The following is a 15,412-nucleotide window of genomic DNA, read 5'->3' on the forward strand; positions in this document are numbered from 1 at the left end:
AGGGAATAATACCTCTTTTTTTCCCTTCAGTTGTTCTCAAGATTAAACAGGAGGAGTAGGGCAAATACTTAGCATATGACAAATAAATGATAAATCTTAAAATAATTGTTATTGTGGTTTTTGGGGTTTTATTTTCTAAAGTTTAATAAAACCACTCAAAGTTTCCGAAGAAAACTATGATTTTGAGATGACTGACAAGCACGTATTGTACGTTTGTAATATTCCTCTTTCAGAGAACCTTTTACATTGGAACTATACCACAGGATGTCCAATAATGAAAGTATTTGGTTTGGAACACACTTAGGATAAATTGCATCTTTCAACACTATCTCATTCTTTTAAAACCCAGAAGCGTTGTTCCTATATTTTTACTTTCTAATTTATCAAGCATTTGGTTTGAACTGCTTACGTTTCTTATTTCTACTCTGTGACTTTGAGCAAGTTACTTAATTTCTCTGTGTTTCCTCATATATAGAGTGGCGATATAAGAGTATCTACCTTACAGGGTTCTTGTGAGGATCAAATGAGTTAAATACAGTGTTTAGAATAGTGCCTGACACTTAATAAACATCAGTTATAATAATAATAATTATTATTATTTCTTAATAAGGAAATACACCCAGATTTAGTTACCAAATCCGGTCAGGTTGCCTTTCAGTGACTATGCATTCAGGTAACATTTACTGAGTGCTGGTCTTGGGTTTGTCTGGGTCTTGATCTCGGGACTCAGCTGCCCCCTGGCTCTGTCCAGGGGCCTGGGCTTCCTGCACGGTTTCTGCCTCGTGCGACTAGCCCCCAGGGCCCCGGGGGAGGCTGAGCTCATAAAAAGTGTCGGCAAAGCACTTTGTGGATCAATGCTAACTAATAGCAGCTCCCTGGAGCTGGCTCATATAGGGAAGACCATCGTGGAGGCAGCTTGAACCAGGCTCAGGGGCGGCCCCTGGGGAAGGCCAGTGATGTCCTCAAGGTGGGACCTGGGAAGGGCCTTGCCGTCCCTCCTCCCTGTTGCCTCCGGCCATTTTAACCAGCAGTGGGTGCTGACAAAGTCTGGAGATGGGCGGGGGGTGTTAGTGGCCACACGGGGAAGAGGTTTGCCCATTTAATGACAGAGTCAGGAGCAGAGACCCATCTAGCCCACACACCTGGTCACTTCCAGGCCAGAGCTGGGTGCACGGCCTGTCCTGGGCATCCTCTTGTCAGGGATCTCCCAGTCATCCCCATTGCTCTCTCTCAAGAGGTCAACATTCCTGGCTGAAATAGACAGCTGCTGGCCTTTGCCCAGACACATGCCTGTCTTAAGGATGGCAAAGCAGCTTCTGTTCAGTTGTGGGCATGAATGGGAAGTTGGCATGGGACCTTGTGCAAAGGAGGTTGTGGGCAACACTTCCCCTAGTTCCGCCCCAGGGGGAAGTCCTTCGAGTCTCAGACGGAACTGAAGTCTGTTTTGGGAACTGCTGAGGAGGAAGCAGACAGGAATTTGCCCTCTGGGAGCTCGTGGTCTGATGGAGGGGCCATGGTCCTGTTCTCCAGGAGAGAGACTCCGGTCTGCTGGTTGGGGGCAGGGAGGGGGGATGTGGCTCCTGTTTCCTGGGACTTCCGATCCAATGGAGGGGACACAGCCCTCTTGTCCTCTAGTAGCTCCTTGTCTGAGGAAGGAAGCACGAACTTTGTCTGCAGCAGCCTCCTATCTGATGGAGGAGTCATGGCCACTTCCCTCAGGGAATTCTTATCTGATAGAGGAGATATGACCTCTGCCCTCAGGAAGGCCCCCTGTCTCCCTGTTTGATGGGGGAGGCTCATCTCCTTCTCTCACTTAAGAAGCCTCATTTGGTGGCCTCTGCCTTTGCTCCCTGCCTCCCTGGCCTGATTCATGGGGCGCTCTGGTCTACAGGCAATAGCCACAGAGAGCTGGGCAGAGTAAGGGCTAGGCTGCTGTGGGGCAGGGCAGAAGGGAAGAAGGGGGTGCTTTAGAGGGGCTCCTGTAGCGAGTAAGGGTGACAGGAAAGGCTTCCCAGTCGAGATGCCTTAATGGAACAGTCTGATGGAAGGAGGTGCCTGGCTGTGATGAGTACCCACTGGGGATCAGAGGTTGCTCCTCCAGGCTGGGAAGGGTAACTTGAGGGTCACTCGGGAGCCTGTCTCCACGCAGGCCAAACTGCTGGAGTGGAAAGAGCCCCTGGAGACGCTCACCTTCTGCCTGTCCGTGCACAGGCCGACTACTGCCAGCCCAGAGACCTCCGCCCTCCAAGGCCTGAGAAGCCCAGAGGAGGAGAGGAAACAGGACATGTATCAGGAACGCCTTTTCCTTTTGTTTGTAACTAACCCCCTGACTTGGGGCTGGGGAGAGCTGATTCTGCACGGCCTGCCCTGGCCTAACTGCTGCTGCCTGCAGCCCCCAGCACTGGGTCTTCCACGGCCTCCCTCCTTCCCACACAGTGCCCCGCCTTGCCTCAGCTACTGCTCCTGGGCTGGTCCCTTAATTTCACCGAGACTCAGGGCTCTCATCTGTAAAATGGGGTAAGACTTCCTATCTGCCTCATAAGGAAGTTTGTTTTTTCCTTTCTTTATAGGACTTACATAATTTATTCCTTTATCCATGAGATGTGCCTGGAGCATTTCCTGTGTGCTGACCTCTGGGGTGGGCAGGGGCAGAGAGTGTAGGCGAGGAACAGGTGCGGGCAGACAGGAAGTCGGTTTGGGACTTGTGTGAGGAGTCTGGGGACATCCGAGTACACATGTCCCAAGGCTAGTGGGTATGGGGTCAGAGAGGGTCTGGCTGGAGATGGGGGTTTGGCTTACCAGCATCTGGTGGCAGTTAAAGGGGCCAGGTGGGTGGGGTCACCAAGGGAACTGCTTGTCATGGGTCCTGGGAAGGGGTGGAGGCCAGGCCCTGGAGGCCACAGGCAACCGGGCTCTGCTCTGGAGCCTACAGACAGCTGGGCACAGGGCAGGGATGGGGGACCACTGAGTCAGGGCTCCGGTGGCTAAGAGGAACGGGCCTGGGATGGGGTCACAGGATGGTGCTCCTGGGGGGTGTCGAGACTTTGCTTTGGCAAGCGGGGTGTGGGGGTGTGTGGGACGGATGGTCTTTGGGTTGAGGAGACAGTAAGTTATGGCAGAGGTGCTGAGACATCAAAAGAAGGTGGTCAGGCAGATTGGCATTCTCTTTTTGTTTCGGCCGCACCGTGTGGCATGCAGGATCTTAGTTCCCCAACCAGGGATTGAACCCGTGCCCCCTGCAGTGGAAGCGCGGAGTCTTAACCACTGGACTGCCAGGGAAGTCCCGGATTGGCATTCTCTCATTCTCATGATTTCAGTTAGTCTTCTGCTGGCTAGAGGGCTGCTGTGGGAGCACGTGTGTTTACGTCGTGTGTGTATGGTGTACGTCGGGGGAGTTGTAGGTGAGATGTGTGTGGGGTGTGTGATGCAGGTGTGCGCATGGAGTGTGCTTGGTATTTGTGTGTGTGGTCTGTGTATGTGGTGTGTATAAGTGTAAGTGGTATATATGTGGTGTGAGATGTGAAGCATACGTGGTATGTGTGTGGTGCAAGGGTGCACGATGTGTGTGGTGTGGTATGTGGTGTGTTTTGTACATGTGTGGTGTGCCTGTAGGTACATGTGTAGGGCATGTAGGGTATGTGTGGTGTGTGTTGTGTGTGTGTGGTGTTTGTGGGTATGTGTCTCTGTGTGTATGCATGGTGTGTGTGTGTGTGTGTGTGTGTGTGTGTGTGTGTGTGTGTGTGTGAGGTGTGTAGAGTTTGTGACTGCGTACAGCAGGCTGGTGCTGAGCCATTTGCCTGGGCTGGAAACTTAGAAGCATCCACCAGGCTTCCGAATTTCCCTTCTCTATTTAGGGTCACATCCAATGGTCCACTGGTAACAGCTGGCTATCCAGAAAAAAAAGTGGGGGTGGGGTTTTAGTATTTGCCGATTTCTGTGGTGTAAATTCTTCCACCAAGGATTTCACCCTACTAATGTCATGTCATTGAACATGGAGTTGGGAAGAGATGCACAGTAGGGCACCATCTTTATAGAGAAATTTAGTAAAAAAATGGTAAGTGATAAGTTTTGAGTATTTATTCCCTTTATTTTTTTTTTAATGAGTGTTGATAGTTTTTTTAAAATAAATTTATTTATTCATTTTATTTTTGGCTGCATTGGGTCTTCGTTGCTGTGCACGGGCTTTCTCTAGTTGTGGCGAGCGGGGGCTACTCTTCATTGCGGTGCGCGGGCTTCTCATTGCGGTGGCTTCTCTTGTTGCAGAGTACGGGCTGTAGGCACACGGGCTTCAGTAGTTGTGGCGCAGGGCTCAGTAGTTGTGGCTCGTGGGCTCTAGAGTGCGGGCTCAGTAGTTGTGGTGCATGGGCTTAGTTGCTCCGCAGCATGTGGGATCTTCCTGGACCAGGGCTCGAACCCGTGTCCCCTGCATTGTCAGGCGGATTTTTAACCACTGCGCCACCAGGGAAGCCCTCCCTTTATTGTTTTTTTTTTTACTTTTTTAAAAAATTTATTTATTTATTTATTTATTTTTGGCTACGTTGGGTCTTTTTTGCTGCATGAGGGCTTCCTCTAGTTGCGGAGAGTGGTGGCTACTCTTTATTGCGGTGGCTTCTCTTGTTGTGGAGCACAAGCTCTAGGCGTGTGGGCTTCAGTAGTTGTGGCACGAGGGCTCAGTAGTTGTGGCTCGCAGGCTCTGGAGCACAGCCTCAGTAGTTGCGGCGCATGGGCTTAGTTGCTCCGTGGCATGTGGGATCTTCCTGGACCAGGGCTTGAACCGTGAGAGGGAAGGAGGAAGGGGTCAGGGCAAGGACACTTTAAGCTGAAGCAGTCAGGGAAGGCTTCTTGGATGAGGTGACATTGGGAAGGAAGGATGGGAGGGATTGCAGTGGGAGAACTGATAGAAAGGCTATTGCAGAAAGAGGGAATAACAGGGCATGTCCCTGGAGATTTCTGGAATGTGAGGGTCTAAACTAGGAAGAGAATATCATAAACTGCTGTTTTCTACCCAAGACTGAGAGAGAGACAGCTAAAAAAGCTTGTTTGTCTCCATTGGAGTTAATATAACCATCCCCTCCCACCTGAGGGACAGCTGGGCAAGAACTCTCCCCTGGGCGCTGGAGGGAAGGCAGAGTGTTGACTCAGGGAATGAGGATAATAGCAATAATAATTACAGTCCCAATGATGTCCGCTTCCCTTTATCATTCCCTACTAGGTACCAAGGCTTTATATATGCCTTCACCTATGGGGTAGATATCAACCCCACTTTCCAGATGATGGAAAGTATGCCTCAGAGAGGAAGCAAAACTCAAGGTCACACAGGACTCAGGCGGGGTCTGCGTGCTTCAGCGTCTGCACTGTTTCCTCTGCCAGCACCCTTCCCTTCCTGCCTCTCAACCCTCCAGAAGGCTGGAGAGCATTCAGGTGCAGTTTGTGGGTCTTTGGGATCCAGCTGCCAGCCTGCTTGGTGAAATTATTAGCTTTCCATTTCAGATCTCCAGTTTCGTGGGTTACTAGAAAATGGGCCAGGCTCCTTTAAGAAATTCTCCCCTCTGTCCGTGGCCACCTGGTGGCTCCCCTCCTCCCTCACTCTGCACCCCCTGGAAATCTTCACATATATGGATCATGGCTAGAAAAGTGAACACATGAATGTGGACAAGAGGCTGGAGCAATTGCTGTCTGCCTAGACACCTGTGAGAAGTCTGGAGCCCGGGAGCTTGACTTGGCCAGACCCCCATCCACCACCCCTCACCCCTCAGGCCTGTGCCCAAGGAAGCCATGCACGATTCTGAGCAGGGGTGTGACAGGAGCACCAGAAGCCTGGGGCTCTCCTCCCAGTCTGTGACTGGACACACCCCAGAGTCTCTCTGGGCCTTAGTTTCTTGGCCGGGTGCAAGATTCTTCTCTTCCATTGATTTCTCCGTCTGGGAAATAAAGCAGGCTACACTGTGATCCCTCATGCTCCCCAAATCTGTGAAACAGGGGTGACACCTCCTGTCTTCTTGCCTCCTCCCCCTGTCCTGGGCTGTCCTGAGAAGCAGGTGCACTCATGGTGGATAAACAGGCAGGCAATGTTCTGACACAGGGAGGGCTGTTCAGTTCTGGTAGAGCAGACAAGCCTGCACACAAATAACTCTGCTACCAGGGAGGGTGTGATAAGGGCTCTAGAAACCTCCTTGCTGCCACAGCTACCTGCTCCTCACACCTCCCGGCTCCCTCATGGCTGTTCTCACACCCAGGAAAGTGGGTCAGAATGTAGGGCGGGTGTACCTGAGGGTGAATGCCCCCTTGCAGGTCCCTACCCTACCTAGCTGAGATATGACTGCTATCAGGCGCAGGGATGGGGGAAAGGTATGGGGTGACAGCATCTCTGTGTCCAAGGTACAGTCCTGGCCATTCTCCTTCCCCCTAAGTGCCTATGGCTCCCCATTGCCTTCTGGATATGGTCTGAGGTCCTTAGTCTGGCATTCGAGACCCTTTATACCTAGCCCAGGGCCTGGGGCATGGAGGTGCTCCGTGACTATCAGGGAAGCGTGTGGACCCTTCTCTGGTCCGTCCTCCTCCCTGGTGCTCCTCCCAGGCACTTGGGACATACTGCAGATTGCCTACTGTCTCTCAAATGCACAGTGGACCCAGTTGTGAGGCCCCCACCTGCAGTGCTGTCACCTCTTCTGCACCTCTGTGTGTTCTTCAAGATCCCCCTCGTTGCTACTTCCTCCCTTGAAGCCTTTCCTGACCCCCTCAGACACAACCACACAATCCTACCTATAAGGTAGTATTGTGAGTGGTGAAAAGTGTCATCCCTGCAGCTAGACTGCCTGGGTTCCAATATCAAGCTGAGCGCCTTACTAGCTGTGTGACCTTGGGCAAATGACTTAGACTCTCTGTGCCTCACTTTCCTCATCTGCGAAAGTTGGATAGTCGTACCTCCTCATATGTTGTTGGAGGAACAAATGAGTTAATATTTATGACACACTTAGAGTAGTAACTGGCACCTGATTTCTCTCCTGGGTGAGTTTTCTGTTGTTGATTGAGCTTAACATCTGAAGGTCTCCCCACATTCACTGTATTCGTAGCATTTTTATCTAACATGAATTTTCTGATGCTCGCAAAGGATTGAATTGTTGCCAGTGCTCTCTCAGTTCACTGGTAGTGAATCTACGTTCGTGGATAATCTCTACAAGATGAGTTTTCTGATGCTGAGTAAGACATGTTTGGCTAAATGATTTCCCATAGGCAGCCCGTTCATGGGCTTCCTCTCCTGTATGAGTTTTCTGATGCTGGCTTTGAGACATTGATTAAGTTATTCACGGTCTCTGAAGCTCAGGTTTCCCCTTTGAAAAATGGGAATGTTTAGATGGCATAATATACTATCTTAATGTGTGTGAAGTTCTTAGCACAGCACCTGGATTACAGGGAAATCTTAATGCACGGTGGCCGACGTGATTGGTGGGTTTATCTCACTTGACTATACCGTGGTTTTTTGTCAGCAGGGACATCTTAGTGCCTGCAGAGCCTGGCAGTGGTAGGAGTGTGTGAATGTTTACTGGGTAAGTGAATGATAAATGGGAGAGTCATTGGTCAAAGCTGAGCAGAGGCCCGTGGGGGTGTATCAGTTCTATACCTGGCTCAGCCTGATGGTGGCTGGGACCCTGCCCCTATGAAGTATTTTCTAAGCCCGGTGCCTATTGATCCTGACAGCCGAAGAGAAGCATAGATAGAAGAAGAAATCCCTGGAGTCCACTCACCCAGAGCAAAGGACCATCCCCACCATCTTTTTAAACGTCATCCATCCTCACTATTGACTAATTCTCTCTTAGGGCATTCATTCAACAGCATTCCACCTGTTTTTATTTACTGAGCACCTACTGCGGCCCAGGCACCATGCTGTGCCCCAGGGATCCAGTGTCAAAAATACAAATAAGATCTCTACTCTCATATAAGTTATGAAAGAGAAGCAGAGGGTGAGTAAACAGACTTTTACAGAGTGTGGTAAATGTTGTGACGGAGACACACTGGGTGTGGGAGTTGGGGGGCGTCTAATCCAGACCTGGGGGGAGTCAGGGAAAGCTTCCTGGAGAAGGAGAGTGCTGAGCAGAAGACACAGCATGCAGTTCTGGCAGTTGACACAGCAGGCTTGGGGAAGGTTCTGAGGAATCACAGAGATGTGGACTCTGGCTTGTAAAATCGCAGAATCAGAGATTCTAGCATCAAAGGATCCAAATGCCAGGAGCCATATTTTCTCTACTGTGCTTACAATATTTTTTTCACTAAAACTTGAGACATACCTTGTTAGGGAAGCCCTGGCATCTTTATGAAGTAATTTGTGCTCATTGTACAACATGAAAAAATAAGGGATATAAAGGAATGAGTGGATGGGTGGACGGAGTTTCCTTCAACTCCTGGTTAACATTTAGGCACATTTCCTTTCCTTTCATTCATTTTTTGGGGTTGTTTTTAGTTTTAGTTTTTAAAACTGAGATATTTACATACCATAATGTTAGCAGTTATTTTCACAAGGTTGTATAACCATCACCACTATCTAATTCCAGAATATTTTCATCACCCCATTAGGTGATGAAAATCACCTAATTTCGTATAAGTGGAATCACACAATATATGGCTTTTTGTGTCTGGCTTCTTTCACTTAATACAATACTTTCGAGGTTCATCCATGTTGCAGCATGAATCAGTGCTTCATCCCTTTTTATGGTTGAATAATATTCCATTGAATGTATATGCCACAGTTAAAAAAATAGATTCATCAATTGATGGACTTCTTTTTCACTTTTTGTGACTGTTATGAATAATGCCACTATGAACATTTATGTACAAGTATTTGTGTGGACATCGTTTTCAGTTCTCTTGGGTATCTACCTAGGAATGGAATTGCTGGGTCATATGTTAACTCTATGTTTGATGTTTAGAGGGACAGCCAGACTTTGCCAAAGTCTGGCAAAGTCTGCACTGCACTGCTCTACATCACCACCAGCAATGTACGAGGGTTCTTGTTTCTCCACACCCTTGATAACACTTGCTATTGTTCTTCTTTTTCTTTTTTTTTAAATTTTATTTACTAATTTGTTTATTTTTGGCTGCGTGGGATCTTTGTGGCTGCGCGTGGGCTTTCTCTAGTTGTGGCAAATGGGGGCTACTGTTCGTTGCGGCGCGCAGGCTTCTCATTGCGGTGGCTTCTCTTGTTGCGGAGCATGGGCTCTAGGCATGCAGGCTTCAGTAGTTGTGGCTCACAGGCTCTAGAGCACAGGCTCAGTAGTTGTGGCACACGGGCTCTAGTTGTGGCTCGCGGGCTCTAGTGTGCAGGCGCAGTAGTTGTGGCGCATGGGCTTAGTTGCTCCAGGGCATGTGGAATCTTGTGGACCATGGCTCAAACCCGTGTCCTCTGCATTGGCAGGCGGATTTTTAACCACTGTGCCACCAGGGAAGTCCCTGTCGTAAGTTTTGAATTTGGGAAGTCTGAGTCCTCCAACTTTGTTCCTTTTTTTTTTTTCAAGATTGTTTTGGCTATTACATTTCCATATGAATTTTATGATCAGCCTGTCAATGCAAAAAATCCAGCTGCGATTTTTGATAGGGATTGCATTGAATTCATAGATCAGTTTGAGGAGTATTGCCATATTAACAACCTTGTCTTCTCCTTCTTTCTTTTGGGTGTTTATTGAGTATAAAGTTGAGCTCATGCCAAAAATACTGTTTTGATTCCTGATTTATTCTGCTTAATATTCTATCATAGGCATTTCCCTGTGTTATGAAAGATGCAAGCATAATTTCAATGCTATGTAGTATTATTCCATTGTTTGGCTGTACTATACAAACTTATAAACTCTTGGTTGTTGGATAATCTATCTAGGAAGGTACTTTGTTCTGGGTCCCTCACGATATAGGCCTCTCCCTATAGGCACAAAGGGACATTGGGAGGACTGGTGGCACGCAGAAAAGCGGCAGAATCGGAAGATAGGATCCAGCAGGCTGCACAGACACTGATACAGCATGTTTGTTTTAGGCATGTTCTCTAGAACAGTGGATTTTAAACAGTTAAAAATGTGCAGCGTGGTATTCATTTTACATTGCAACTCAGTTCATCTGAAACAAACGTTTTACTAAATAATATTTACTTTTCCCATTAGCCAGGAGAAGCTGGTCTGCTGCAGTTACAAACAACCCCCAAATCTCAGTGGCTCAAGAGCTTTTTTTCTCTCTCATGCTACATGTCTGTCATCTAGCAGGAGAGCCCTGGGATTTCGGTCTCTGAAGGCTTTCCCATCCAGATCATTGCTGGTTTCAGTGATAGAGGAAAGAGGCTGTGGTAGGCAGAAGAATGGCCCCCCAACAATGTCTATGTCCTAATCCTTGGAACCTTTGAATATGTTATATCACATGGCAATCAGTTGATCTTAAAATAGGGAGCTACATGTATTCATAAGGGTCTTTAAAAGTGGAAGAGGGAGGCAGAAGAGGAGGTCAGAGCGATGCAATGTGATAAGAACCCAACCTGCTGTTGCTGGCTTTGAAGATGGAGGAAGAGGCCTTGAGACATGGAATGTGGGTGGAAAGGGCAAGGAAACAGATTTACCCCTAGAGCCTCTGGAAAGGAACGCAGCCCTGCTAACATCTTGATTTTAACCTAGTGAGGTACATTTTGAACTTCTGAACTACAGAACTGCCAGATAATACATTTATGTTGTTTTAAGCCACTAAGTTTGTGACCCTTTGTTATAGCCTCCATAGAAGACTAACATAAACAGCATGGGGAATCATGCACCAGCCCTTAAATGCTTCTGCCCGGAAGTGACATATGGCCCTTCTACGCATGTTCCCTTGGCCAGAGCAAGCTGCATGGGCACGACTAACTTCATAGGACTGGAGAAATTTGATCCACCCATATGCCCAGCCTTAGAGGGCAATAGAATATTGGTAAAATAGTAGTATAGTAGTATCTATAGTAGTATAATAGTAGTATCTACTATACCTTTGCCATCTGCACCTGATGCTTGTATCTTTTATTCTATTGCATTAAAAAACAACAACAACAAAGTGCTGGTGGCAACTCTGTAAGTTGATTTCATTGTCAACTAATGGGTTGTGACCCCTGGGTTGAAAAACACTGCTCTACAGACCCTCCTCTGCCCATGCCTGATGGACCACATGACACACCCTAAGCCTAGTTGATTGGCCCAGGCAACGGACACCTGACCAAAACTGACCAATGAAATTCCTCTCCTGGGGATTTGGAATTGGGCCATTTAACCAGTTAACCGTGGGAAGCTGAGCAGAGGCAGAGTAGAAATAGGGTCGGAGTGAGAGCCACATGCAAGCCAAAATGATGGAGGGGCAGAAAAGCCCTGAGTAAGCAGAGAGTTGGTCCACAGAGGCAATGTAGCAGCGGCACACAGAGCAGTGCAGCCGGGAGAACATGCAGCCCCAGGGAGAGAGGTGGAGAAAGAGAGCAGCCGCCTGAGAGGCTGATGGCTTCCCCGTTCCCGGCTCCAGCCCCCGTGCGTCCTGCCTGCATATCCTTCCCGTGAGATTTTTGCCTCCTTATCATACCCTCTCCTTTTCTTGAGCTCTGCTAGGTGGGTTTCTGTTCCTTATCTCCAGAGAGTCTTAATCAGCTAGAACACCACCAGTATTTCTTGCGTGGGACCCAGCTTTGGCTCTGAGGGTCGGGCTTATGGGGTACAAACGGGACTTGGGGATGAACTAAACCCAGCCATCCCACAGTCTGGAAGTTTGGCTTTTACCTCAGTTTTGTGTGTTTGTGCTTGCTCTTCAAAGTGGACAGGCAGAAGCCATCTCTGAGGTCCTGCACCAGGTGGGGGTCCCAGTGAACTGGAAGCACCCCTGCAGGGGCCTTTTCTCTGACAGCATTGTGGTCAGGAAGCCAGTGGAGTTGTTTCAGGGACCGTTTGGCTGTGGGACAGAGTGGAAAGGACATGGGCTCTGGAGACAGGCAGCCATAATTCACCTCTTTGAGCCTCAGTTTTCTCATCTCTGAAATGGGATTGTGGAAGGATCAACAACAGTGTTCTGGGAAAAATACTGAGACATGCTGAGGGCGTACAAGCCTGGAGGGCGCCCGCAGCTGTTGTTGTTGTCTGAGGAAGCCATCAGCGTCCAGCTTCCTGAGGAGGTGGCCCGGTGGCTGGTTGAGTTAGCAGCGGGCCATCTCCCACTGCTGGGCTGGCCGTGCTTCCTGCCCCTCGTCACGCTTACTCTCCTGGTCGCTCCTTCCTCACCCTTTCATTTCTCCCCCCAACTCCTGTCCTCATTTCCCCTTTTTCTGTTATTCCTGACGTTGATAAAAACACCTGCTTTAGGAAGGCAGCAGGGTTGGACAGAAAATAACCAACCTCTGGATGCAGACAGACAGAACTGGGTCTGAATCCTGACTTATTAGCCCCTTGCTTGCTGTATGTTTCTGGGAAAATTACTACGTCTCTTTGAATCTCGAGTTCGTTGTCTGTAAAATGAGGGTTATAATGCTCATTTCACAGTGCTTTTATGAGAAATAATTAATTGGGCACTCAACAAATGCTAGTTCCTACTTTATAAAAATGTTAATTGCTTCTTCCTTCCTTCCCTCCCTCCCTTCTCTCTCTGACTATCACTACTCCCAGCTGGCCCCCTGCACCAGCTTCCTGTGGCCAGGGTGCTGCTGGTCCCTCTCAGGGGTCCCTGGGATGGCCTCAGGCATTTGTGGCCTCTCCTTTCCATCAGACCCAGGGCTCCTGAGGGGTGGACTGAGGCTTCTGGAAGCAGCTGGGATCTCTGTGGCCTGTCACTTCTCTGGTCTCCTCTGCAGGTCTGGCCTTAGCTTGGGAACTGCTAGTTCAAACTGTGTGATCTGTATTTTTTTCTCACTTTAGCAATTATTATACCCCAGCTGACTGTGGCATCTTCACACTCCAAACACTGATAAATATTTATGAGGAGGAGAAAAACCCAGAACTCCTAGGGGAGGTGGGGGAGGGATGTGCTAGGCTCTTATTTGCCAACCAAGCTCAGACCCATCAGTGGTCCCTTGGGCCCCAAAAGTAAGGGGGGGAGTGATGCGGGGGGGCTACAGAGGCAGCACAGAGCCACCACCCCACTCCCCTCTGGGAGGACCTGCTGTCGCTGGGACACTGTGGGCCTCACCCTGCCTTGCCCTGGATGCCTGCTGGACCTCCTGCCCCTCCAGGATTTGGGCTGCCTGCATCGCTCTCAGCGCATGCAGGTCTGCTCTGTTGCTCTGTGTCTGCTCCATCTCTCTGTGTGACTGTCTCTCTCCCTCTCTTGTTTGTTTGTTTTATCATCTCTCATTCCATCCTTTATTGTCACATCTCCAGAGCCAGCATCCCCCTCCCTTCCCTCCCTCCCTCCCCTCCCTCCTCCAATACCTTCTCTGCCTCTGGGTCTCCATCTCTACCTTTCTTCTCTCCCTCCCAACATTGCTCTGAGCAGTTCTGGGACTGGATGATGGGAGATAGGTGAGGGGCCTCAGGCTCCCAGACCAGCTGCAGGGAGACAGCAGGAAGAGCTGCTGGGGCCCAGGGTGTGCTCTGGGAGGAAGACGGAGCACTTTACGGGAGTCAGGGACCATGCCTCTGCCCGACCCCACATCCGTGCTCTGCTGTGTGGCCGTGGGCACATCCCCTCCCTTCCTGGCCTCAGTTCCTCAGTTGATTCCTTCACTAATTCATTCATTCACCCTCTCAACTAATATTTATTAAGTGCTGGCTGCCTACCATTCATTAACACAGGTTTATTAAACACCTACTAGATGTGCCATTCTAGGTGCTTGGGACGCATCAGTAGACGAGAGACAAAGATCCCTGCCCTCGTGGAGATGACGTTAGCAGAGTAGACAGGCATAAATGTAATCCGAGAGTCAGTTATGTAGTGGGTTAGGAAGTGGAGAGTGCTGTGGAAAACGGGAAAGTACAGTGAGAGGATTTGGAACACTGGGTAGGCACAGGATGAAGCTTCATCGTAGAAAGCGCGGGGCTGGGCAAGTGTATCTGTGTGGGGAGAACGTCCCAGGGAAGGGACTGTTGAGGCAGGGACCACCCTGGTGTGTTGGAGGAAAGGCCAGCAGGCTAGCGGCTGGAGGATGGGGGAGAGTAGGGGGAGGTGAAGCTGGGAGGTAAAGGGGGAGGGCAAACCACACACACAAGGCCGTGCCTCTGCGTGAGCTGGGAGGACTTTGAGCAAATGAGCGGACAGGTCTGACCTATCTTAGAAGCCTCCCTCCGCCTGCTGGGTGAGGAACAGACCGAGGGGGCTGTCGAGGGAGCCCAGGGGACCTATAAAGGCAAGCATGGCGTCTCAGGTGGGGATGGCAGTGGGAGAGAGTGAGATCTGATCATGCCAGGCACTGTTCCGGCTCCCAGCGCTTGGTTGGTGCCTGCAAGTCACTCCAGACCCCTTGTTCTGGTCCTGCCGAGGGACGGCCTGCAGGAACCTTCCCCTGGGCGGGATATGCTAACCTGGCCTTCCCGCTCTTTCTCTCCCCAGGGTGTTCAAGAAGGCGAGCCCCAATGGAAAGGTGAGTCTGTAGCAGCCGCACCCTGTCTCCTCTCTGTCCTCAAACTCTCATTCCCTCTTCCGGCATCTTTACTGCCGCAAAGGACCTGCACACCCTGTCTGAGGGAGAGACACAGCCCTGTCCTTAGGAGCCCTCGACTACAAGGAGAGGGGCCCTGTCAGCAAACTTGCCGTCTCAGGGGGGCAGGACGACTCTCCTGGACTTTAGGGAACCCCTGCCCTGGTGTGGCCCATCACGGAGAGGCTGCACTGTGAGTGCAATAATTAGAGCAAGTGCCAAGGGCCTCAGGGGTGGTGAGTCCTCCGGCATGAGCGGCCCCTGGAGCCTCTCTACTGAATCCTGTTATCCAGGGCAGCTCCCAGTGCCTGCCCTGTTCTCTTTCTTAATATGGCCCCAGGCTCCATCCCGCTTTCCTCTCAGTTCAGCACATATTACTGACATCATTCCATGTCAGGTATAGGCTGAGCCAGTGGGAATCAGGGTAGGGTGTACTGAGATAAATAAGGCACAGCCCGTGCCCCTCAGGGCCAGATGTGGGAGGTAGGCACAGAAACTGGTAATTTCAATATAAAGTGGTAAGTATAGCTGCAGACCCAGCCTGGGTGGTCAGGGATGGCTTCTGTGGGGAAAGATGCATTCCCAGGCAAGGCAGGGTGGAAAAGGGCATGCAAGGCGTGAACATAAGTTGTAGGGAGTCTGGGTGCCAAGAGGGAGGCAGAGGGAGCGGGAGCTGAGAGGGGGAGGTGGCCAGGCTTAGGAGCTCGGACTCCTGGCCTGGGCTGGCAGATAGCACCACGTGCACCCATGTCTCCCTTCTGAGCCCACAGCAGACATCACCAATCACCCACGTCTCCCTTCTGAGCCCGAGGC

General features: G+C 50.1%; 1 protein-coding gene across 1 annotated transcript in view; it reads left to right on the forward strand.

Annotated features, from left to right (window-relative positions):
- The window catches only part of ARRB1 (arrestin beta 1), a 72,078-nt gene that overhangs the window by 34,735 nt on the left and 21,931 nt on the right, over positions 1-15,412 (forward strand). The window contains exon 2 of the mRNA XM_082660570.1: positions 14,512-14,542. Coding sequence (XP_082516696.1) covers positions 14,512-14,542 — 31 coding nt within the window. The remainder of the gene's footprint in view (positions 1-14,511; positions 14,543-15,412) is intronic.

This window comes from Grampus griseus (genome assembly GCF_964374135.1).
Source record: "Grampus griseus genome assembly, chromosome: 8".
NCBI classification, from domain to species: domain Eukaryota; kingdom Metazoa; phylum Chordata; class Mammalia; order Artiodactyla; family Delphinidae; genus Grampus; species Grampus griseus.